The following is a 26,361-nucleotide window of genomic DNA, read 5'->3' on the forward strand; positions in this document are numbered from 1 at the left end:
GAGTGGGTAGTCTAGATTGACTTCATCTTTACGGAGAGGTATGCTTGCTTCTTTTCTCCTGACAGGTCTCTGGGGCAAACAGATACAGAAAGTTTGCTTGAAAACCATCAGCCAAACTGCATCCTTGCCTGCTTATTTTGGAATAACCATCTATTTCTCTTCTGGTAGCTCCCTTGCCCAGCCACCTAGCTGCCATTTCAGGGCCAGGACTGTTATGTACTGAAGTTCTCACCCTGGGCCAGCAGGGGGATACTGTAGGTAGTTTTCACTCAGGTCCACATATGCAAATAAGGAACTGAAAGTGACGTTCAGTGATTGGACAGTTACAGAAAGTTGTTACTGTTGCGGTGTAGTGGAGCTCTATATAGGCAGGCTGGCTGAACCCTTCAGTTCAGTTCTGTTCTGGGTCTGTGAATAAACAAGACCTGTTTGAAGAATCGCTGTGTCGTCTGATATGTTCACCCACAGCTTAACAAGGACAATACTGGAAGGCAGTGGCAGCTGATAGGGCAGAAGGCAGGGAGGCCAACAGTAGGTGGCGCCAGAGCCAATGGCAGGCAGAGCCAAAGGATTCTAGTTTTGTCCCCATCCTCCTCCCTCCTGGAGAGGGCAACATTGAGGCTGAGGAGCAGGAAACTGACAGGCAGGGCCACCCCATGGACTGCATGGAACTAGGAAGGCAGGCAAGTGGAAGCAGGATGAGGGCAGACGGAGGTTTGTGGGGCACTGCCCCATCTGCCATAACGGATCAGCCTCCTCTGCTTCACTCTTTTGCTTAGCATAATCCTCAGGGTCATGTGCTACATATCTTTTCCCTCGCTCCATCTCAGTTTGCAAATAATTTCAGGCTTGTCAGCCAGCGACGTTGACTTCCTGGCTTGGGCTGATAAATGTTTCATAACGCAGGAGAAGGCTGATGACGAGAGCCCTGAAATGCTGCCCGCAGCAACCATGAAATATTTAACGGGGTATTTTTTAAAAGCCAGAGTTGCATAAGGGACCTTTGTAGGTCTGGATTTTGTTCTCTCTTTAAGTAACGCTACGGACACAGTGGCCGGTGGCCAGTTTGTGGTTCTCTGCTCATCAGAGATAACAGTGAAAGCGTTAGGTAATTTTCGATTCTAGACTTAATGGTCTTATTCCCCTCCCCCCCTCCTCCATGACAACAGACACATACACACAAAATCTTTAGCTCAGGGAAACTGCCAAACTTTGGGGGCTTCTTCTAGCCAATCAGGGATCACCATGCATAATGAGATATCGTGCAACTGGTCAGATTTGCCCATACAAATATTTCAAGAGTCTATAGGCTGATACTGTGGGAGTTTGGCTATATATATCCACAGTAGCGGCGAATTCAGAAGTGCAGGGTTCCTTCATGGTACGTAGTCATAGCCATGCTGCCTTCTGTTACATACAACCTTCTAAGATTATGCAATAATCCTATAATTATGGAATAATAATCATTAGAGATCAATGCAGACCTCTGTCTGTTTCTACTATTTTCTGGGCACATACACAGGTGACTCATTCTGAGTGCTCCAGTATAATATTTTGAGTGAGTTAAGTTGCATTTTCCTTGAAGTCCCATTGTACGCAAAATAACTTGCACACCATTCTCTGAAAACTGTGCTTTCAGTGTTCCTAAATACTGAGCTTTGGAGCATGCAGAACATGCAGAACAACTCCTCCTTGCTGCTCTTCCCACAACCTTTATCCAGAGTGATCCTGGGAGCCAATCCTCGGTGGTTGACTCGCCTCCTTTTACTCTGATTGGCTCCAAAAGGCACAAAGGGGTGAGAATGCTTTTTTCAGTGACTAAAAAGTTCCACTTGCATGCTGATTGTTATGGACTTCCCCTGCGTGTAAAGACAAGCTCTGGCGGATTGAGCCGATGAGACCAATAGTGGGTCCAGCGGTCAAGAAGGTGGTTTCTGCATGTGCTGTAGAGGGAAGTGAGGGCCAGATGGGACTTGTCAACATGGGAAGGTAGCCCATCTAGGAGAAAGAAAACTCTGATTCTAAACCTCTACTACCTTGCAGGATATATTCGGGAAAAGAAAAGGCTTAGGAGTATACCCTACACAAATCTGGAGCGGAGTACCTAAGATGGTTGGTTGGCACCTTGTAGGCCTCCTTCCGGCAATTCCTGCAGCCCAGCTGGTGCCAAATGTATTGCTCTGCTTTCCTTTGGACCACATCAGCAAGGATGAGAGGGGTGTCCTGTTGTCTGGGCAGCCCAGGGGAAGTCACTTGGGTGCTGCTAAGGCAGCAGTTTGACTTCACCCTTGGAAGCGCACTCCATTGTCTCTTGAGTAGGAGACGGATGCCAACAACATGTTGGTTGGGTGACTCTAGGACAGGGGTCCCCAAACTAAGGTCTGCAGGCTGGATAAGGCCTGAGGGACTCGTTTATCCGGACCGCGGCGACCCCCACCACCCGCTGCCACCACCTGCTCTTACCGGCGCTGCACTGCACGGCTGCCCACTTCTGGGTTGGAGGAGCACCGGAAATAACTTGTGTACATGCGCAAGCGTTGTGCGCATGCAGAAGCGTTATTTCCGGTGCACATCCAGGTCGGAGAAGGCCAGTGCAAATGCACACAAGCGATTTCCGGTGCTCCTCCGACCCAGAAGTGCGCCAGAAATAATGTGTGCGCACGCGTATGGGCACGCACTCCCCCGCCCGCCGCGCGATCGGCGCCGGAGACACCGGCCTGAGGTGTGGTAAGTTTGTTGACCCCTGCTCTAGGATGCTGGAGAAGGGATCTTTTGGGTTACGCACGTGCACACACACACCAGCAGAGTGCATAAATAAATAGTCTGGCAAGACTGCTGGTTGAAAAAACAAAGAAACTTAGGATAATAGAGACTTTAAAAAAAGACTGGGAACCTTTTATGGTGTATATACAGAAGCAACGTAAGGAAACAGACTCACTTGCAGGGTTTGATTAGACACAATTAACTAATAAAATATAATAATGATCTATAATTTTAACTCTACTTTATTACGGAATAAGATAATATGCAGGAGAAGCAAATGCATTATAAACCAGAAAGGGAAGTTGAGGGAAGTCGTGGGGGGGCATTTGGAAACTTATTTTGTGATTATATTATCAGCAGTGAATGTGTTAAAATTTGTTGTAAAACCTAATAATAATAATATTGGGGGAAGGGGGGGGGGAGAAAGAAAGAATAAAGGAACTTAATGTGTTTTTTATTCCTGGCAAACAAAGCCATTCTGAGTAGAAGCTTATATGGGACCATCATGGAGTCATCAGGTCAAGAGATTAACAAAAGATCCAAAGCAAAATGGCTTGAATGAGGAGGAGGAGGAAGGAAGGAAAGCATAAGGACACACGACATGAGAAAGAATCAGCGAGGGAAGAACAGGGTGGAATCTACACACATGCTGAAAACGTTAAAATGCTTTAAAAAACCCGTTTTGAAAAATGCATTGAATTTGCTATAGCTCACCATCGCCATCTAGTGTCACAATTGTACATTGCACTCAATGTAAGTAAAGGTAAAGGTACCCCTGCCCGTTCGGGCCAGTCTTGCCAGACTCTAGGGTTGTGCGCTCATCTCACTCTATAGGCCGGGAGCCAGCGCTGTCCGCAGACACTTCCGGGTCACGTGGTCAGCGTGACAAGCTGCATCTGGCGAGCCAGCGCAGCACACGAAACGCCGTTTACCTTCCCGCTGGTAAGTGGTCCCTATTTATCTACTTGCACCCGAAGGTGCTTTCGAACTGCTAGGTTGGCAGGCGCTGGGACCGAACGACGGGAGCGCACCCCGCCGCGGGGATTCGAACCGCCGACCATGCGATCGGCAAGTCCTAGGCACTGAGGTTTTACTCACAGCGCCACCCGCGTCCCTATGCACTCAATGTACAAACATTCAAAACGTTTTATTTGAGTCCTCTGAGTCCTCTGTTGCCTTTCTGATTATCACCCTCCACTGGTTCAGGTAGCTCCTGGCATGCTTTTGTTGCTTTCCTCCCAACAGAGACTTCTACTGTAGCACCCTGCTTGTGGTTAACGCTTAGCTGGAATGAAATATTCAACGCAGCAATAGAGAAATTAAAATAATAATTTATTTGTCAGACAAATAAATGAGAGGCACAGTGGTATATGGTTACCAAGCTCTGGCCTGGCCTCCTGCCATTATGGCCAGCACTTATATTCCCTTAATCCAGCCCCCTTTGCTCCTCCTGTGGCTGCATCTGTCCAATCAGCCTGGTTGAAATTCCTATTGGCTGCCTGCTATATCCAATCACAAAAGATACACCCATATCCTCCTGTCCTTATATGGAACACAAAGAGCTATATATTGTTACATCTATAAATGACAAATAAGTAGTAATATATCTTACATGGAATCTTAATTACCAGCTCACCTCTTGCCCTCTTCGCCCTATTGCCTTCTAAAACAAATGGTTAATCTTAAATTTTTATCTTAAACATATGTCAAGGATCTTGAGTTTCACATCAACATTGAAAGATCTCCTTCATTTTGAAGGTTTCTAAACAAATGTCTGACAACTATATATCAGGAGCGCCCAAATGGCGTCTTCTTGTCTGGCAGGGGGGCTAGGCTGGTGGCTGACTTAATTTCAGGATAAATACAACTCTTACAACTATATGAAATAAGAATCTAGCATTTCTTAAATCCTTTGCATAATTACATTTAAGCCAATATATTTAAGCTAATATATTTCATACATTATCATAGGTAACCTTTTAAAAGAATAAAGCTTCTCAAAGTAGAAAGGAAGGAACTCAGTAAAAAACAGTTTTTGAAAGGAACCCCTTCAGTTTACCCCCCCCTTCAGCCATCTGCTCTCCTCTTTAGCTGTTACCAATATTTATTGCTCTTTTAACTCTCTCAGTTTAAGAAACAGCTTTTGAAAAGACTTCTCAAAAAAATACTCTTTCTGCCAGCTTTCTGCTCGTGGCTTTTTTAACCTTAGGGAGAAGATCTGGCTCATTTTACTGGGAGGCACATTGGTATCATTTTACTCATTCCTAATTATGTTTATCTCTGCTTTTTTATCTTCTGTAACATGTAGGGTCAATGTCCTCGCTCTTAGTCTGTAATTCCAGCTTTTACGACTTTGAGAATTGTTTTCTGCTATAAATCAAGGGGGCCCCTTGTCTTAGGAGAATGGCCAAGGTTTTCTCTGCCTGGCATGAAACATTTGTGAATTTAAGCCCTTTTTAGACTTTATGAACCTGATCAAAATATAAGTCAATATAAACCTTAATTAAAAATACAGTCTATATTCAGATGCCTCATTCCCCCCTTTCAAGCTCAAGGACCTTCATACCAAGTGTCCTTGATAGCTTGACCTTCATCATGTTCCTGAGGTAAAGCTCTGTATAGGGCCATGATATGAGGTAGAGTTTCATTTGAAACCATCTTGCTAATTGTACTTCTAAAACATGAAATGATACATGGCATCATACATAAAACCATTACCACTACTGTCAAGAAAAACAAGCAAGACAATAGTATCCCTTTGAGTCCTGTGACATTAGGTAACCAATTGGTGAGCCATCCCATATCCCATCCTTCCCATGTTTGTACTGGGACATGTGCTATATTCTCCATCTTTGTAGCCAACACACGGATTGCCTCACCATTATCAGAAATGTTAAAGCAACAGGCATTCCCTGTCAAGTTCAAGACTCCACATAGGCCTCCCTGCCTGGCAAGTACATAATCCATTCCCATTTTCAGCTGCAAAATGGCGGCTCTACTTTCATCCAACTGTTGTGCAATAAGTCTCAAACTCTGGGCCGTTGCATTGGTTACCAGTTCCACTACTGCTTGCAATCGAATTATTCTGTTTAGATTATAAATAGGATCCCGTGCCCCTTGTATGAGCTCACCAGGATTCCAGGAGGCAGGATCATAATAGGCTATAATGCGCTCTGGCGGCCAATCATCAGTACCGCTCCAACTTTGGGTACTTCCTCCTGCTATACGAGAAATATCAGCATTCCTTCGTGTTCGCTTGGCCGAACTAGTGGGCATAATCCACATTGGTGGTAATACCCATCCCAGGAAACAAGTCCCACTCCATTTGGAAGGGAGTTTCTTGTATGCCCATTCTCCACATATCCACCACAACCATCGGGTCTGAGGTTTTTGGTACGTGGAGTACAGAAGGCGAAATATCAAAAGAGGTAGAGAGTTCACAGTGCAGTATGTTAGATTGCCTTTTTCTGTCACAGTTATGTTCCATACCACTTTCCATGCATGAATAAAAGGAGGTGCACAGGGCAAGGTATTCCGAGTTCGATAGGTAGTACCGTGTGCCCAGGTATGACTATTCTTAAAATAATCCCAAGTATAGTGACAATGAGAAGAGCCTATCATGGTAGAATCAGCTGCATCTGATAATTTATGTACACAGAATTCCCCTTGTACAGGTATAACTCGTAATGTTTTAGTTGAGTTCCATCCGGGGAAATTCTGTATTTCTGTTTGGTGTGGCATTTCGCTTACCATACCAATGGCATCTAATGGTATCGGTAATAAGGGCATACCTCCCTCTGAATCATCTGGCCCAAGAGAGCAAACAAGGCAATTGGTCCTATTTGCAACATTGGCTACCATTTCAGCTAAACCTACCCACATATTGTGGTCATGGCTGAATCCATATTTAGCAAATTTGGTCAGATTCAAGGACCCTTCCCCTTCCCAAGGGATCAGGATTAATAATAGAATCATGTTGATGTCTAGCATATGCATTCCTTCCACAAAAGATTACCTTATTGTGATAGCAAATAAATATTAGTCCCAATATAATTCCCCCAGTGACAGAAATGGGGAACCACCAAGACCAAAACATATATCCCAAGGATCCCCAATGAGTAATATCTCTGATAATTGTTCCACAAGGGGGCAGTCAATCAATTGTATAAGAGAATCTTCCCTTTCACAATCGCTGGTTTAGACGCTCCTCAAGCTTCAGGCGTGCGCAGGTCAGCCAGCTTCCAAGTTGTGGCTGCAGCAGGCCGGTCGTCTAATGTTGCCCGTGACCTAGCCCGTTCCCCGTAGGGCTAGATACAGGGGTTTTTGGAGAGAGTTAGTTTTAAAGGATTAGAGGGGTCACCTTTGCACGTCCAACTGCCTTCGGACTTCTTCAAACGGGAGTGATGAATCCAGGGGGTCACCTCAGCTACCTTCACCGCTGTTGGAGTAGAGAGCAAGACGGTGTAAGGTCCACGCCACTTAGGTGCAAGTGGATCACGTTTCCACTCTTTCACCCATATGCTATGCCAGCCTGGAGCTGATGAATCGGCACGGCAATGCTGCACGGCGTGTGCTTGAGGGCCCACCTGTTAAGATAAAAAACAAACAAACAAACACAGGAGAGAGACAAAAACACGGGAGAGAGATTGCACTTGTCCCTGTGTCACATGGTCTCCTATTTGTTTGAGGTCAGTTGGAATATCCTGAACAAAGGAGGGCGGCCTCCCATACAGGAGCTCAAAAGGTGACAACTTAAGTCTTTTTGTGGGTGCACACCGAACACGAAACAGTGTTATGGGTAACACATCTACCCTCCTGAGACTTTAGACCACGGGTGTCAAGCACAAGGCCCGCCAGACCTCGTCATGTGGCCCGTGTAGCCAGCAATTCCTGGTGTCCGTAAGGGCCGCCCCCGCTTCCCCCGCAAGCCCTTTTATCAATGACAAAGGCAGGAACGCTCCTTCCGCGCCTGTCCGGCTCTGCAAAAGGCAACCCTTTCACACGCTTGATTTGCAACCCAACCCAGCCGCGCGGTGCCCTTTCGGGTTTCTCCCTCTCCTCCTCTCCTCCCAGAAAGGCAGGCTGGATGCGGGACGGTCCCTGCACCTTTAAAGTCCTGCACATTTTCTGCAGTGCGTACAAACACCGAGGTCTAGCTGCAAAGTTAGCAAGCCTAGGCCCTTGTTAAGGTGGGCTTGAGGAGGGTTGGCTCGGAAAGCCGCTCGGGTCGCTCTGTGCGCGCCCCCCTCCAAGCAACCCACGTGCAACGGGTGCTGGCTGAGCAAGGTCGCTGCTGCAAAAAAATAAATAAAGAGAGCACGAAAGCAAAGCCCGCGCACCAGGGGAAGCTTGGCCGGAGGAAGCCGAGCAGCGTCGGCGTCGGCGCCTTGCTCTGCTGGAGAGATGGCAGCCGAAGTTGTGTCACCTACTGCTGCTGCTGGCCCGTGCCACCTTAAGGGCCGGTTGTTGGTGCTGTGGAGTGGGAGGTTGTCAGCAAGCACATGGGGATATTAAAGCAGCCTGTGCTTTTCCTTTGCAGGCTTGGCACAGCCCGGCCTGGTCCCTGGGGTGCAGGGCCGTAAGAGATGGAGGCAGGCTGGGCCCTCTCCCTCCTGGGTGAAGCACCTGCCGGAAGCCTCGTGGCAATCATCCCCCCCCCCGGGGCACACGCAACAGACACTGGGGCCAACGGAGCGTGGTGGGTTAGGGTGGCAAATGCCTCTCTGAGCTCCGCAGAAAAGCTGAACTTGCACCAGAGCCGCCTCTGACCCACATAATGGGCTATTGCCAGCTTGTATTTTAGGGAGCTGGTTTCTTGTTTTCAGCCTTGCAGCAGCAGTACCCGACTGCACACACTTAATGTGATCTCACAACAATCCTAGGAGGTAGGCCATGGTTATTCCCATTGTAGAAGAGAGGAGAAACGGAGTGATATAATGCCAGCAGTAGTATAAATATGTCCCCATACATGCACTGTAGATGGAGTTCTACTGGGACTCACAGATGGAATAACCACTTCTGCTTGGGCTTCATTATAGGACTCCAATGCCTCCTGAGAAGGCTTTCTTAAAATTATTTAACATACATTCAAGAGGTGTATTTCCCCCCTTTGAACCCCCAACTCCCATTGTATGGCCCTGTGAAGTATCCACTCAGTCACTCACACACACGCTTCGTGGGGTTTCTTGCCCAGATGGAGTCGCCTCACTGGGAACCGAAGTACTACCCACTCCACACTCAGGTCAGCTACAGATTGCTCTGTACTTTCTCACACATACAATGCGCAAGATACTTCACCACACTCTACCTCCCATTCTTCCCTTTTCCCCCACCAGACCACCATCTGATATACCCAACCACCTAGCGTACTCAGTTCCCACTTACTGAGACGCAGAAGTTTGATCAAGACTTCTCTTCCTCCCAATTAATTGGAGGGCCAAAAATCCCTTTGTGCACTTACCCTTGGTTGGTTCCGTTTCCCCCCGGTCCGTCGCCGCCAGTGAGCAGGGTATCAGACAGACGAGACTTCTGCGTTCCCCCTGGAAAAATTTACCAGTGCGCGCTGGGTAGCAGTTTAGAGATCCTCTCTCTTGTACCCTGCTCAGTAGAGCGAAGGGGCTGCGTTCCAGCAGACCACTTATCCGAGTCACAGGAGCACCATAAAATGTAGCACCCTGCTTGTGGTTAACGCTTAGCTGGAATGAAATATTCAACGCAGCAATAGAGAAATTAAAATAATAATTTATTTGTCAGACAAATAAATGAGAGGCACAGTGGTATATGGTTACCAAGCTCTGGCCTGGCCTCCTGCCATTATGGCCAGCACTTATATTCCCTTAATCCAGCCCCCTTTGCTCCTCCTGTGGCTGCATCTGTCCAATCAGCCTGGTTGAAATTCCTATTGGCTGCCTGCTATATCCAATCACAAAAGATACACCCATATCCTCCTGTCCTTATATGGAACACAAAGAGCTATATATTGTTACATCTATAAATGACAAATAAGTAGTAATATATCTTACATGGAATCTTAATTACCAGCTCACCTCTTGCCCTCTTCGCCCTATTGCCTTCTAAAACAAATGGTTAATCTTAAATTTTTATCTTAAACATATGTCAAGGATCTTGAGTTTCACATCAACATTGAAAGATCTCCTTCATTTTGAAGGTTTCTAAACAAATGTCTGACAACTATATATCAGGAGCGCCCAAATGGCGTCTTCTTGTCTGGCAGGGGGGCTAGGCTGGTGGCTGACTTAATTTCAGGATAAATACAACTCTTACAACTATATGAAATAAGAATCTAGCATTTCTTAAATCCTTTGCATAATTACATTTAAGCCAATATATTTAAGCTAATATATTTCATACATTATCATAGGTAACCTTTTAAAAGAATAAAGCTTCTCAAAGTAGAAAGGAAGGAACTCAGTAAAAAACAGTTTTTGAAAGGAACCCCTTCAGTTTACCCCCCCCTTCAGCCATCTGCTCTCCTCTTTAGCTGTTCCCAATATTTATTGCTCTTTTAACTCTCTCAGTTTAAGAAACAGCTTTTGAAAAGACTTCTCAAAAAAATACTCTTTCTGCCAGCTTTCTGCTCGTGGCTTTTTTAACCTTAGGGAGAAGATCTGGCTCATTTTACTGGGAGGCACATTGGTATCATTTTACTCATTCCTAATTATGTTTATCTCTGCTTTTTTATCTTCTGTAACATGTAGGGTCAATGTCCTCGCTCTTAGTCTGTAATTCCAGCTTTTACGACTTTGAGAATTGTTTTCTGCTATAAATCAAGGGGGCCCCTTGTCTTAGGAGAATGGCCAAGGTTTTCTCTGCCTGGCATGAAACATTTGTGAATTTAAGCCCTTTTTAGACTTTATGAACCTGATCAAAATATAAGTCAATATAAACCTTAATTAAAAATACAGTCTATATTCAGATGCCTCACTACTGCCTTACGTAGAAATCGGAGAAGGAATCCCAAGGCAATCGCGCAACACAACACAAGCCTAGTCAGTCATTGTGAATTCAAGGCATGCAGCTCTACAGCAGAAATAAGATCCTTCCTTTGACGTCACAGCAGCTGCTAATTTCGCAACGGTGGCATTAGAGAGGTCATGCTGAAAACTTGATTTTCATATATCCAAATGTCTTTGAAAACAATTCACTCATCCTTTCTCTCTTCCCCCTCTTCTCTTGCTATTCAGTATGTACCCTTATCCCATCTTTCCCCTAAAACTCGATGAATATATATTAGGATTAAATCATGCAGTTGTTGTTTTACGTTCATTTCAGCATCAGGAAAATTATACAGCCCTTTGTTTTCCTTATTAGAAATGGCATGTTCTGCAGGGGTCAAAAATGCATCGCTCAGCATCCTAGAAAACCATGAGCTGGAAAAGTGAATAATTCAACCCTCAGCAATTTTTGAGCAATCTCCTTGTTTATTTAAGGGCTGAGCCAAATGTTCACTCAGGAAACTGCTCCAGTTGAATCAAGAGGCTTCAGAGAGTGAAAAGTAATAGTAGTAGTAGTTTATTAAATTTGTATCACACACACACACACACACACACATACACACACACACACACACACACCACTTCCCTTGTTCATATACTGGTCACAGTTCTGTTTTCTGATCTGTACACTATAATGACCTTCTTGAAACAATTCCAACCAATCAGGGGGTTGTGTCCACTGATCCAGGTTGGCTCTCGTGTGCTATTGGCTAGAAACAAATTTAAAATTAAATTTGGTGCCATGTCAACCAAAATATCTCTTACATAAGCTGTCTGGTGGCTTAAGGGTCTCGTCCCACCGAGGAATCACAGGTAGCTGCTGCTATGTCAGCCGTGTAATGAGTTCGTCTTGCATCATTTACTTACACACGCTTAGTTTGTGGCTAAGCCCAGTGGGAGGAAGCAAATTCCACGCAGAACAGATAAGCAGCAGTAAGAAGAATTCTCCCTTACCTCTGTGCTGCTTTCCTCTAGGCTCACAAATCTTTATTTTCTTCTTCTTCTCTTGAAGGAGGGCTGCCTCTCAGGTTTTTTAAATCGACTTGTTACTGAGCTTTATAAACAGGGATCATAGGCGTGATAAATGATACAAATAAATAGACCAAGTCTTCTCATGCCATTTGTACGTCACAAAAACAGCACAATAAATTTGCAATAATATATGGAACGTATAGTTCATTGTTAGTGGTCAACGTACATTGTCTTGGTTCACGGTTTAAATAAAAACAATAACCATAGCAAAGAGAAAACGGGATAGAACAGAGTTAACAGATAACATTCAACCCGAGTGCGTTGCTCATCCCTGGTTTGTCACCAGTACCTATTTCTGGAAAGCCAGGAACTTGTTCCCGTGAAATCAGGACCAAGCTCTGCAGAGTCCCCGGCCTTGCAGAATCCCTCAGAATGTTCCCATTGATCTATGATGACTATGTGTCAGGGACTGGACCGAGGAGGAAAGGTAGGGACCGCCACCCCCTCTTCCTGAACCTTCCCGAGAAGAGGACAGTATAGATCTACAGCAGTGGTTTGCAGAAGGTCATAGAGGCTGCATGTGATGGCCTGGGATTCGGACTCAGAGGCTGAACCTTAAGAATCCCAGCCTGCACAGGAGTCCCCGCCTCCAGAACTAGCTGAGCCAGGGCTGGGGCATGAGCCTGAAGGGTCCTCACCTGTGGTGGATCCTCAGGTGCAGGCACTGCTCTGGCCCGTGAGGTGATGGAGGACCCATTGCCTGCAGGTGCTCCACTCTCAGCCCCGTCAGGGGAAGAGGAGGTTGCCTCTGGGTCCGGTAACCCTCCAGCCTCTCCTGAGCTACAGAGGCTCAGGGCAGAGAGGCGGAGGGAACTAAGTTCCTGCAGGAGGAGTGCTCGCCTCCCGGCCAGGAGAGGTGAGTCACCTGTGGACTGGGGCTGCCCTATGCCTCAGAGGAGATAAAAGCCAGGCAGTCCCAGGTTGTGGGAGCAACATTGTTGGTAGCCTGTTCCTGCCAGCACCCTGTCCTGCTCTTCTGCCAGAGTTTCTGACCCCACCCGACTCCCCGCCTTGGACCCAGCTACAGCTTTGACGGACAGCCTCCATACTGCACCATCAACCTCAGACTGGACTCGGACATCGCCTCTCGGTTAGCCCCCGGGACCAGCACACTGCAGAAGGGAGAAGCTGGGAAATATTGGGAGAGAAGAAGCACTGGGGAGAGACAGCTGGCAGACCCAGTGTCCTTAAAAAGTAATCCTAACCCCTCCCCTCCCAGGACCATGCAAGCATGGGGAGTAGTAGAACAGAAAGCTCAGAGGCAGAAAGCACAGATCAGCGGGCGCAGGGATGACGTACAGTAGGTGAGACAGAGGGGGTGGGACTTGGAGCAATGCCATTATCTGAGACACTGATTCCTATGTCTCTCTCTCTGTGAATATTGAATAAAATTCCTTGCTAAGAGTTTCCTGTTTTTTCCATTACTGGCAGCCTGCCATGAGGCAGGGGGGTCAGATTCCCTGATGCTATGTTCCCCCTTCGCTGTCAGAGGCAGCACACCTCTGAATGCCAATAGCCAGGAATCGCAAGCAGGGAGAGTTCTGCTGCACTCGGGTACTGCTGGTGAGCTTTTTATAATAATAATAATAATAAGGAGGAGGAGGAGGAGGAGGAGGAGGAGGAGGAGGAGGAGGAGGAGGAGGAGGAGGAGGAGTTTGGACTTGATATCCTGCCTTTCACTCCTGAAGGAGTCTCAAAGCGGCTAACAATCTCCTTTCCCTTCCTCCCCCACAACAAACACTCTGTGAGGTGAGTGGGGCTGAGAGACTTCAGAGAAGTGTGACTAGCCCAAAGTCACCCAGCAGCTGCATGTGGAGGAGCAGGGAAGCGAACCCGGTTCACCAGATTACGAGCCCATCGCTTTTAACCACTACACCATGCTGGCTCTCTTATAATAGTTATCTGGTTTGTCAATGTGAGAACAGAATGCTGGACCAGGCGGGCCACTGAGCTGGTTGACCCAGGTTCTTCTTAGGCTCTTATGAATAACATTGAGGGACGGCTGTTGCCTTAATGTCCTGCCAGGGGACTTCCTGGAGCCATCTGATTGGCTACTGTGAGAATAGGATGCTGGACCAGATAGGCTGGTCCAGCAACCAACTGGGCTAATCCAATGGGGCTCTTTTTAGGTTCTTATAATATGGAGTTTGGTCCTAAGATCCTCCAGCCAAACACATCTTGCTTAACTGCAGGCAATTGGGCCCCAATATCAGATCAGAGAAGCACTTTTTACCCATTTGCTTTAAAACGTTTGCTGCTTTTTACTGTGTGCTTTGAAGAAGCTCTGTAAATGCCTTAGATAGATATATATATATAGTTAACGCCCTACATCTTGCTCAAATAACCATTTACTACCTGTGCTCTCTCAAATGCCCAGATATACAGCCTTGGTCCAGCCGGGATCTCTCTGCTAACATCAAACATGTGTGCTTGCGGTTTTGCAGAGGTCTGGTTAGGAAAATATATAGCTGAGACAGAACACCCGTTTGACTTCATGAAGGTCAGTGGACTTTAATGTTGCATACAGACACTTCTGGGATATTTATGAACCCTGCACTAACTTGTCCCTACTTTGCTTTTTTCACGTTTTTGAGCTTCGTTGTAGTTGGCCTGAGGTTTGCACATCTCTGCAGGAGAACCCTGGATATGATACGCCGCATTGCATGCAAATGCACCCCATTAATCTTTGGTGACGGAGCTCAATAAAACGATACAGCAGAAAGCGAACTCGCTTTAGGCTACAGGCAGAGCGCAGGGGGGTTGCGGCATTTCTTCGGCGAACCCTTCCCCAGCCAGGAGTTAACTTCCAAAGCAAGTCTTTGCACGTGCTCTGAGAAAGCCACAACCTCTGGGAGTTGATTAATTGTGTGGATTTGGTTTGGTCTCTGAAACTGCGCAAGTCACTTTGATAATACTTCTGGAGAAATCTGTCAAGGTGGCATGGGCAGACTTACGATTATGCCAAGTGAGGCAGAGGCAGCAGATGCCACAACACTGATGGGTCCCATCTGCTGACTTGTAGTTTGTTAAGAATGCTGAGAGTTATTAGGAAACTCCCCCCTTTTCTCCTACAATATTCAGAGTCCATCTCTTTCCCCAAGGAACTTTGGGAACTGCATATCTACCAGTCCTCCTTAATAACCTCACTGCCGTACTTTGAGCTGGCTGGAGTTTCCGAACTGTTTGTAAAGGCAGCCCAATGAATAACACACTGCAGTAATCCGTCAGGAGTTTTTTCCTAAAGCAGAGCTAACCGTAGCAAGACGTACCTTGCCATCTTGTTGAGAGATAAGCTGCAGGCCTAGTAGTGGTAGTACTCTTCTTCTGTTACATGAGGGGTGGGGAAGCTTTTTCATCTTCCCTTCTGGGCCATCTACTGGGGCCACCTGCCAGTGGCCAGAGGCCAAAGTGGCCAGGGCAATAATGTAAACATCACCTTTGCACAGTAGGCTAAATTTACACACATGCAGACACCTCTCTATCCTCCATCCAGGTGAGCAAAATTATGAGAGTTCACCTCAGACATCTCATGGAAGGGTGTGGAGAAGGGACTGTGATGGCCTGGCCTGGCCTGGCCTGGAGAAAGGGGGTGTTCTGGAGAAAGTTGAGGGCCACGTAGAGAGGACTAGAGGGGCACATTGCGCAAAAAATCTGACATTCACTCCAAAATGGCACCAAACACCCAGAAAAGCCCCCATGCAACAGTTGGCAGTGAAAACACTATGTTTCCCAGAGATTAAAAAAAAAAGCCCTTGGCACCCTAACCCCCGGGGTCAGGATTTTGCCAAAAATCCGACGCCATCCGATTCACTCCAAAACGACGCCAAACACCCAGAAAAGGCCCCCTGCAATGTTTGGCGTGAATACACCACGTTTCCCAGAGACAAGCACTGCTGCAGTGCCACAGGCAGGAGGCTAAGTGGTGGTGAATGTGGCACCTGGTAGTGGTGTGGGAGAGGAGGGTGGCACCTGTTTTGCCTCAAGTGGCAAAATGGGACATACCAACCGTGACTTCAGGATTCCAGAAGGAACAGCTGCCAGTTTGGAGGGAAGGAGTGCAAGGACTCGCAGGTCAGGTGGGGCTTGTTAGCTTTGGGAAGAGTTGCCTGATTCCTCAGCAGGAGCAGGCTCAGGGAAGGTGAGGATCACATGCCTCATCAACCCCAGAAGATATAACAGGAAATAGATAGTGCCTGCTTGAGGTGTGACTGGAGGGTCGGTGCCACTACACCACATGGAATTGACCACCTGGAGAAATGGCACCTTCATGGAAATGTAAGGAGGCAGAAGGGACATTTTTCCATCTTTGGTGGACCTGCCCAAAAGTGAAGGCCTTCTGGGAAATGATTTATAACGAGTTAAAAAAGGTATTTAGGTATACCTTTCCCAAGAAACCAGAGGCCTTCCTATTGGGCATGGTGGACCAGAAGGTGTTAAAGAAGGACAGAACTTTGTTTATGTACGCTACTACAGCAGCAAGAATTCTTATTGCAAAGCATTGGAAGACTCAAGATTTACCCACGCTGGAGGAGTGGCAGACGCAGTTGATGGACTACATGGAACTGGCTGAAATGACTGGCGGAATCCGAGATCTGGGCGAGGAAACAATGGAAGAGGACTGGAAAAAATTTAAGGACTATTTGCAAAAACATTATAAGTTGTATGAATGTTAAGAAATACGCACGATTAGGGAATTTTTTGCTTTAGCAACTTGATTAGGTAAACTGAAAACTAAGACAAGAAAAAAGAGGTGGTAATATGAAACAATTTTATTATGTTAACTTTAAATGTACAAAGTTGGGACATAATATTCTGAATTTAGAAACATAATAATTGAAAGATACAGTAAGTTAAGAAACAAGGTAACAAATTGCTGAAACTTTTATTGCAAAGAACGCAGAGTCTGGAGGATGCGGGGAAGTCCATTTGGAATATTGGAAAAACTATTGAAAATTGGATTGTAATGATCTTTTTATCATTTTTTTTGTTTTTGTTTCTTGTATTCTCTTACTTCAATCTTGTGTCTATGACCATAAGAAAAGAAACTCAATAAAAAATATTTATTAAAAAAAAAAAAGAGAAATGGCACCTTCAGGAGCCAGTGTGGTGTAGTGGTTAAGAGCCGTAGACTTGTAATCTGGTGAACTGGGTTCACGTCTCCGCTCCTCCACATGCAGCTGCTGGGTGACCTTGAGCTAGTCACACTTCTTTGAAGTCTCTCAGCCCCACTCACCTCACAGAGTGTTTGTTGTGGGGGAGGAAGGGAAAGGAGAATGTTAGCCGCTTTGAGACTCCTTCGGGTAATGATAAAGCAGGATATCAAATCCAAACTACTACTACTCCTCTTCTTCTTCTTCTTCTTCTTCTTCTTCTTCTTCTTCTTCTTCTTCTTCTTTTTCTTCTTCCTCTGGGATCAATTGGGCATACAAGGGAAGAGATTACCTGTCAGGTATCCAGGTCATAAGCTGTATGGGGCTTTTGTACAGTGGGACATGACTGCAGTCAAACCAACAATTCATGTTTTCCCAGATGTGCACGTGAAGGGGCTGAAGGTTACAGAGCTTTCATGTAAATTATTTTAGAGACAACTATGTGAGATCCCTTCCTTTGTCTGCCTTGACAGGAAGCTGTAACGCTGCATCCTTCCTTCCTTCCTGGGCAGCCTCCTCTTTCTTCATCATGCTTCCAAACTGACCACATGCGCATGTCTGAGTACTGCAAGTCAGACACCGTTTTTGAACTTACATTTTGTCCTTTGGTGATTTAGATATGTAAGTAAATACTACTTTTATTTCTTCACAAAATGTGTGTATGATTGTTATTTCTAAGGGGGAGAAGAGGGGTAATACCAGGGAAAATTGAGTCTGCCTTAAAGCAACCTGGATTATTGTTTCTTGAAGGTTAAATCAACCTCGCCTTAGCTTCCAAGTTTAAGGTACAAAGGATGGCATTCTGCTGATCTCACTAATGTGAGCAAGGAAGGATAATAACTAAACAATATTCCCTTTTCCTAGTGCCTAAACTCATTCCTACATGTGCGCCACTTCCAACACCTTGAACTTGGCTTGGTAGTTCATTGCAGTTCTTTCAGCAGCAACTCCCAGTGGGCAGTTGAGAACCTGGGACCTTCTGCATTCCAAGCACATCCTCTCGCTGCGCTTTGGACTCAGCTTTCAGCTTGACCCTCCCCTCGCATTTTCCCCCTTCGCATTTCAAAGCTCAGTGGCTCAATCAGAGAGGCAATTGGCAGGAAAATCCCAGTTGTCTTCCCCAATCAGGTTAATGGGGGAATTGAATTTCCATGGTAACCAACAGTCCCCTGCCTCCAGCACAGCCAAGTAACCACCACCTCTTTGATAAGACAGATGAAAGGTCACATCTGGATCAATTAGACCTGATCCTTGAGATTTAGATTGGATTATGCTCAGGAATAGCCAAACCTGTCAAATTTGATTTCTCATTTGGCTTTAATTTACAAAGCCCTGAGCAACTTAAGGTCCAAGGTATCTTAGGGACCAAACCCTTATCTCAGTCTTCCTCAAACTCGGCCCTCCAGATGTTTTTGGCCTACAACTCCCATGGACCCTAGCACGCAGGACCAGTGGTTAGGGATGATGGGAATTGTAGTCTCATAAACATCCAGAGGGCCACGTTTGAGGAAGCCTGCCTTATCTCCTGGCTCAGACACTGAGCTTATCCACAGGAGTGTCATTGGTGAGTTGCCAAGGCTCATCTGACAGCAACAAGAAACTGTATCATCGACCATGTCATCGACCCAGTAAAATGCTCTGCCAATATAAAATTTGGCAGGCACCATCCGCTTTCACCTCTACCCGTGTTTCCCAAACTTGGGTCTCCAGCTGCTTTTGGACCACAATTCCCATCATCCCTGACCACTGGTCCTACTAGCTAGGGATGATGGGAATTGTAGTCCGAAAACAGCTGGAGACTCAAGTTTGGGGAAACACTGCTCTGCACGCCTGCTGAAACTTTTCTGTGCTGGGGAGCTTATGCAGGCAATTAAGAAGGCATCTTTCCATAATAGTTGGTTGGTGGTCTCTGATTTGCAACAAGGCCGTAGCTCAGATGCAGAGCACCATCTCTGCATGCAAAAGGTCCCAGGTTCAAGCCCCAAAATCTCCAAGTAGGGCTGGGAATGTCCCCTCATTGAAACCCTGGAGAGCTTCTGCCTGCCCGTGTAGACAGTACTGAGCTAGATGGGGCCATAGCCTGGCTCCATAGACGACAACTTTTTAATGCCGACATTGGCAGATTGCCAGCCCAGGGAATCAGAGGGCATGGAAAAGGCCAAGTCATCAAGGCATTTTAGCTACCTGATGTGGGAAATGAAATCCAATTTTATTTCACCCCTGAAAGCCTCTCCTGCGCTGCGGGAAGGTTAATGGCGGTTCCCCAGCAATTTCATTTTTCTGTTAATGATATTAAAACCTCTCATCTGGGGAAATAATAGCAAAAAGGGCAAATTCAATCTTCGCCGACATTATTAACAAGGCTTGTTCCGGGGAAGAGGGCTTGTTTCTTTGCTATCGCCGATGGAAAAGCCACAGCATTGATAGAAAAGCAATGTTATGTGTTTGGAGATTCAGGAGGAACATTGTTCTCTGGTCTGGCATCCACATTTATAAAATGACACCAAATGATGGAATGCAGCCAGCAAATTCTGATTCTGAAGGTGACTTAGAGACACCAGCATGACAGATTCCTCTTGGGGGGGGGTCAGCAAATTTTTTCATCAGGGGGCCAGTCCACTGTCCCTCAGACCTTGTGGGGGACCGGACTATATTTTGAAAAGAAAAGAAAAAAAATGAACGAATTCCTATGCCCAACAAATAACCCAGAAATGCATTTTTAATAAAAGCACACATTCTACTCGTGTAAAAACACGCTGATTCCCGGACCGTCCACGGGCTGGATTGAGAAGGCGATTGGGCCGCATCCGGCCCCTGGGACTTAGTTTGCCTACCCATGGTGTACAACTTTCTTTCTTTCTTTCTTTCTTTCTTTCTTTCTTTCTTTCTTTCTTTCTTTCTTCTCTCTCTCTCTCTCTCTCTCTCTCTCTCTCTCTCTCTCTCTCTCTCTCTCTCTCTCACACACACACACACACACACACACACACACACAAAATTTATAAACTTCTTAACACCGTAGTTTCTTAATGGACTATTATCAGGGTATATTGCTAGGGGGGGAGCTGACATTTATCTCAACCCAGGTTCCTCAACATAATATCTGTGGGCATAATGGTTCCCTTGAAGTCTTGCCCTGGTGCCCACAAAGGGGGCTCACTGCCGGTTGGTCATGAGCTGCATTGAAAACTTCATAATGCTGAAGGAGGAAGTGGGGCGAGTGATGCTCTTCCCAACTTCCTGTTTCAGCTCTATGTGCTTTTCAGGGCTCAGAATAATTCTACTGGGTCTGACTTTTACCCACATTCCTTAAAAGGCAAAATGTGCATGTACTTTCTAGTTTATTTATATATCCCTCCGAAGACAGCGGTTTGATCCTGAAGAGGTGAGAAAAGTGATGGGGGGGTGTCACACTCATGGCCCTTGCTCCAAAATCCAAACGCGCCCATGAGCCTCAAAAAGTTGTCAACCTTTTCTCTAGCCATGTCTGCATCCTCTTGCCTCCTTGGTTGTTCTGAATTTACTGGAAGGGAAGGAGGGAGATGAGAACAAGGGAAATCTATTGGGGCATAATATTCAGGTGGCAGATTGGGAAAGGTTATGCAAAACAGACCTGAAATTTACGGCATGTAGTACGCTGAAAGAAAATTATATGAAAATGATGTACCGGTCATATCTGACTCCTAGTAAGCTAGCAAAAACGCATAGAACAAGTATGAATACCTGCTGGAAATGTAAAGAAAAAGAAGGTACCTTTTATCACATATGTAAGGTAAAGGTAAAGGTACCCCTGCCCGTACGGGCCAGTCTTGACAGACTCTAGGGTTGTGCGCCCATCTCACTTAAGAGGCCAGGGGCCAGCGCTGTCCAGAGACACTTTCCGGGTCACGTGGCCAGCGTGACGAAGCTGCATCTGGCGAACTGCACCTGCACACGGAAACGCCGTTTACCTTCCCGCCAGTAAGCGGTCCCTATTTATCTACTTGCACCCAGGGGTGCTTTCGAACTGCTAGGTTGGCAGGCGCTGGGACCAAACAACGGGAGCGCACCCCGCCATGGGGATTCGAACTGCCGACCTTTCGATCGGCAAGCCCTAGGCACTGAGGCTTTTACCCACAGCGCCACCCGCGTCCCTATCACATATGTAGTGGTCATGTAAAGTAATAAAGGCTTTCTGGGAAATGATAGATAATGAACTGAAAAATAAGTTTGAAATAACTTTTGTAAAACACACACACACACACAAAACACCCAGAAGCCTTCTTATTAGGAATTGTAAGTAAGTACCAATATACCAAAGGAACAGAAAAGACTTTTTATTTATGCGACAACAGCAGCACAGATACTACTAGCCCAGAGATGGAAAGAAGAGTCCCTACCAGAAAGGAATGGCAAACTAAGCTGTTAGACTATGCCAAAATGGCAAAACTGACTGGAAAGCTCAGGGACCAAGAAGACAAAATTTTAAAGAAAGAATGGGAGGGAAATATAATTTATTTAGGAGACCATTGAAAGCAAATTAAAACATTAGCAGGATTTTAACAACACTTGTAATGTAACGAACACTATGGGCAATATGAATAGATATAAAATATAGACTATGATATAAGATGCGGTTGAAAATGTTGACATTAGAACCCATGGAGGGGAAGTCTCAAGATTCAGAGAAATCTCTTTATGTGGATATGTACAGGTATTTGGTTTTGTTATAAATTCATATTTGTAAAAACAAATAAAAAACGTGTTGTTGTTGTGTTTAAAAAAAGAGAATAATGGAAATCTATTAGTATAAAAATGATATTTAATATATAGGCGGAGATTGCAGGAGCATCAGGTATCACATGGAAATCGTACAGGTGGAGCCCAGGACAACCACATATTTATACATCGGAGCAGGAGCTGGAAGAGTTACAGAGAACGGACAGCAGAGTTTCACACACCATTTCAAAGAAGGGGGTTGAGATTGTAGTTCCCCCTCCACCCCACTGTAATCAGGTTAAAGAAATGAGCCAACGGTTCTGCACATAATATGTATTTGTGGAAGGCGAGTGGGCGGATCATAGAACACTGCGTGCACATTTGTTTCTGTTAAAAGGTAGCGTGAAGATAGAATAGAAGCCTCCTGCCAAGCTGGGTCTACTTTGAGCAGGGCGTGGGGAATCTTTGGCCCTACAACTGTGGCTGAACCACAATTCCCATCTGGCCATTGGACACACTTGCAGGCCTGATGTCTGTGTGAATGGATCATGCATCTAGAGGACATGTCTCATGGGTTCTGGGACAGGAGGTCCTCCGAAGACATCAACCAGGAAAGCATTTTGTGATGGCCTGGGATTCGGACTCGGAGGCTGAACCTGAGGAATCCCAGCCTGCACAGGAGTCCCCGCCTCCAGAACCAGCTGAGCCGGGGCTGGGGCATGAGCCTGAAGGGTCCTCACCTGTGCTGGATCCTCAGGTGCAGACACCAGCTGAGTCTGCTCTGGCTCCTGAGGTGATGGAGGACCCATTGCCTGCAGGTGCTCCACTCTTAGCCCTGTCAGGGGAAGCTGAGGTTGCCTCTGGGTCCGGTAACCCTCCAGCCTCTCCTGGGCTGCAGAGGCTCAGGGCAGAGAGGTGGAGGGAACTAAGTTCCCACAGGAGGAGTGCTCGCCTCCAGGCCAGGAGAGGCGAGTCACCTGTGGGCCGGGGCCACCCTATGTCTTGGGGCAGATAAAAGCCAGCGAGCCCCAGTCCCAAGTTGCGGGAGCAACATTGTGGTTGCTAGTTCCTGCCTGAGCTCCTGACCCGCCCTGGCTCCCTGCTTGCAAGCCTTTTACTGACTTCACCCGACTCCCTGCCCTGCACCCAGCTTCAGCTACTACGGACTGCCTCCACGTTGCAGTTTTGACCATGGACCAGACTTGGACCTCACCTCTCGGGTAACCCACAGGACCAGCACACATTTCCTTCAAGGAAGAGTGTTTGCAAAACCGTGGCAGTTCACAGTTTATTGGAACTGGATCTCTTCACTTTCAGGGGAAAGAACGTTGGTTTAATCACATCCCCACAGCTATTGTGCATTTTGTTCCTCATGAAGGCAGCTACGTTGAGACCAAGCATGCCAGGCAGTGGTGAAGACAAAGCACGTGGGAAATATAGTGGCTTTCTCTTTTTCCAAAATGGCAGCTGGTAATCCCTACTTGGATATTCTGGTTCTTCCCCAAACCTGAAACTCATATGACCTGTGTGGTAGTAGATGGGTTTGTTTAAACTAGGTGGGTCCCAGTTACGTATAAGACATGTAGATGGGAGTGATACCTTCTCAAGAGAAGTTTAACAATCAATTCCTCTTCCCAGGGAATTCTGGGAATTGTAGTTCTGTGAGGGAAATAGGAAGGTCTTTGAACTAATTTCAGCACCCTTAATAGAAAACAGCTCCCAGAACTCCTTGAAGGAAGCCGTTAATGTTTAAAGTGGTGTCATAGTGCTTTAAATGTCTGGTGTGAATGTGGTATAATGTAGGTACATTGATTCTAATAGGTCTACTCTGAGCAGGACTTAATGGGGTACAACCCAAAGATTAGGATCTTTGGTATATGATACTGATTCAAAATAAGGATGACTACCATTAAGGGGGCGGGGAAGCTGTCAGGGTCCTGTCAAGCTGTCAGTTGAAGGGTGGCTGCCGTGGGAGCCTGGTCTCTTAGCGGTTGTGGGAGCTCCAGAAGGCAGTGCGTTCAGAAGACAGCTGTCCTGTTCAGCATAGCCAGAGGAGCACTAGAAATAATATTGCTTAGCATTGATAGAACTTAAATCAGAAATTGTGACAACAGCCCTGCAAGGCGGAACATTCTTGCTACATACCCTCCCACATTCCTCAGATGACAATAGGGACATTCTATTCTACATTAGTACCACTGCCAGTGAGTTGTATTTATTGATTAGGCTTCCCTAAATGCAGTATATAAATTCAAAGATTTCAGTGCTTAAAATACTGCAGATTTGTGTGTTTCCTCTAATAACTTTTGTACTTGACATGGAGGAAATGCTACATCAGTGATACTGATGTAGAATAAGATAAAGGTAAAGGGACCCCTGACCATTAAGTCCAGTCGTGGCCGACTCTGGGGTTGCGGCGCTCATCTCGCTTTATTGGCCAAGGGAGCCAGCATACAGCTTCCGGGTCATGTGGCCAGCATGACTAAGCCACTTCTGGCGAACCAGAGCAGCCCACGGAAACGCCGTTTACCTTCCTGCCGGAGCGGGACCTATTTATCTACTTGCACTTTGACATGCTTTCGAACTGCTAGGTGGGCAGGAGCAGGGACCGAGCAATGGGAGCTCACCCCATCGCAGGGATTTGAACTGCCAACCTTCTGATCGGCAAGTCCTAGGCTCTGTGGTTTAACCCACAGCGCCACCTGTGTCCCACTGATGTAGAATAGAATGTCCCTATTTTCATCTGAGGAACGTTGGAGGGTATGTTGTTACCCTTGCATGGGGGGGCTGAAGTGAAGAGAGTGGTAACTACCCTAAGGTGATAGTGGAGAACCAAGGTCAGGACCAAGGACAGCATGTGGCCCTTTGGGCTTCTCTATCTGGCCCTTGATACACACTGCCATACACACTGCACCAACTGAGCCTTGCATCCTCCTCAAATGTTCTTGCCTGGCCTGGAATGTGTCCTTGAATTCTGATTCTTGCTTGCCTGGATGGAGGTGTGTGTGTAGGCCGCTTTCCAAAGGTAAAATTTGCATTTGTTGCTCCGCCCATTTGTTGCTCCACCCACCCCAGAAAGTTGCTTGGCAGAAGAAATGGTTGAAAATGTCCCCCACACTCACGCCCTAAGATGAACCTCAGAGTTCATGCTGAAAGCAAGATGCTCCATCTCACGGAAAGTTCCAGAATCAATGGGAGGCCCAGCGCCCCCTGGTGGAAGGAGAAGAAGCCATGGAAGTTTCCTCTAGATGGGTTTAGCCGTTGCCTGCTTCTTCATGGCGCCCTTATGGGGAAAATGAGATTTGGAGGACCGGAGAGAGGGGTGTGCTGGCAGGCAGACCAAGGAGCGGGAAGCGCTTAAACCCAGGCCTTGACTTGGCTGCTCCACTCCTTGGCGCAGCCGCACAGCCCCCCGTCTTCGTACCACCGCCACTTCACACCCTTGTACGTGGCCCGGGCCCAGGGCTGGAAGCACAGGAAGAGGCGGAGACGCCTGACCAGGCCGCAGTAGATGGCCATAGCCACCACGATGAGCGGAGACATGATGACGAAGCCGAGGATGATCAGGGCGGAGGAGCTGTTGTCGTCCAAGATGGTCTTGCAGTAGGAGGCTGTGGAGTGGAACACCTGCGAGGGGGTGGGGAGAGAGAAAGTCAGAAGATGTGGGAATGGGAAAGAATCGGGCCCAGGGCATTGTTACCCAGGCTGCCTATCATAGGATCGTAGAGTTGGAAGTGTTATCAGAATTCTAAGGTCTCAAATATAAATTAAACGTTCATAAATGTACGAGGCAAACACATACATAAGTATATAAACCACGTGTCTGAAATAGTACAGGAGAGCAATCCTGAAGCTGTTTTGACTCTCCCAGTGACCTCAAATATTCCTCTGCAGTAAGGGAGGCAAATGGGGAAAGCCTTCCCGTTGTCTTTTTGCTTGCAAATCCTGTCTGAAGGGTGTATTTGTGTATGAATAGGGCGAGCCTGTGACCTGGATTCAGGAACTGAACTATTAACCATCACAAAAGAATGGCCAGACTGCCCAGGTAATGTAATCAGTGACCATTATCAGGTATCCTGGCAGACAGTATTTCTGCTGTAGACTGCCTCCTTCTATGATGTATGTATGATGTTTTGGGGGTTGGCCTCTGTTTTCTCCTACCGATAGGGCACCCACTTAAGGACTCTATACAGGCTCTTGGATACCCCATAAGGAAAAAGGAGCAGGTGTTTTTTTTTTCTTAAACAGAAGGGCTCCTGAGGATCATCTAGTCCAACCCCCTGCAATGCAGGAATATGTGACCTGGATTAAACCCGCAACCTTGGCGTTCACAGCACCACGCTCTAACCACCTTCGCTGTACTCACTTTTTGGCGCCTGCTGGAAACATTCCTGTTTAGACAAACCTTCCCAGATGCTTATAAAGTTAAGCTAATTTCAATCTGTTTTAGTATTTTAACTTTTGAAGTGCGGCAGTGACTTTAATTGATTTTACTGTTTTGTTTTTTGTAGAGGTTTGTTCGTGGGTTTGTTTTTTTGTTTTTTGCAATCAAGCAGTGTATAAATTATACAAAATGAATAAGTAAATCATTACCACAACAAACAATGTGTGCTCCACTTCTACAACTTGCTATTGGCCACATTCACACCATACATTTAAAGCGGGGGGGGGGGTTAGACCCGAGAGGACCAGGGTTCAAATCCAGT

The 26,361-nt window shown here is 46.5% G+C and overlaps 1 protein-coding gene across 1 annotated transcript in view; it reads right to left on the reverse strand.

The window, feature by feature from the left end:
• Nucleotides 1-22,158: 22,158 nt before the first annotated feature.
• Nucleotides 22,159-26,361, reverse strand: part of TMEM278 (transmembrane protein 278) — a 31,717-nt gene continuing 27,514 nt past the window's right edge. Inside the window, exon 2 of the mRNA XM_028740865.2 lies at nucleotides 22,159-25,282. Within this exon, the coding sequence (XP_028596698.2) occupies nucleotides 25,013-25,282 (270 nt within the window). The 3' untranslated portion in view covers nucleotides 22,159-25,012. The remainder of the gene's footprint in view (nucleotides 25,283-26,361) is intronic.

This window comes from Podarcis muralis, chromosome 7, assembly GCF_964188315.1.
Source record: "Podarcis muralis chromosome 7, rPodMur119.hap1.1, whole genome shotgun sequence".
NCBI classification, from domain to species: Eukaryota; Metazoa; Chordata; class Lepidosauria; order Squamata; family Lacertidae; genus Podarcis; species Podarcis muralis.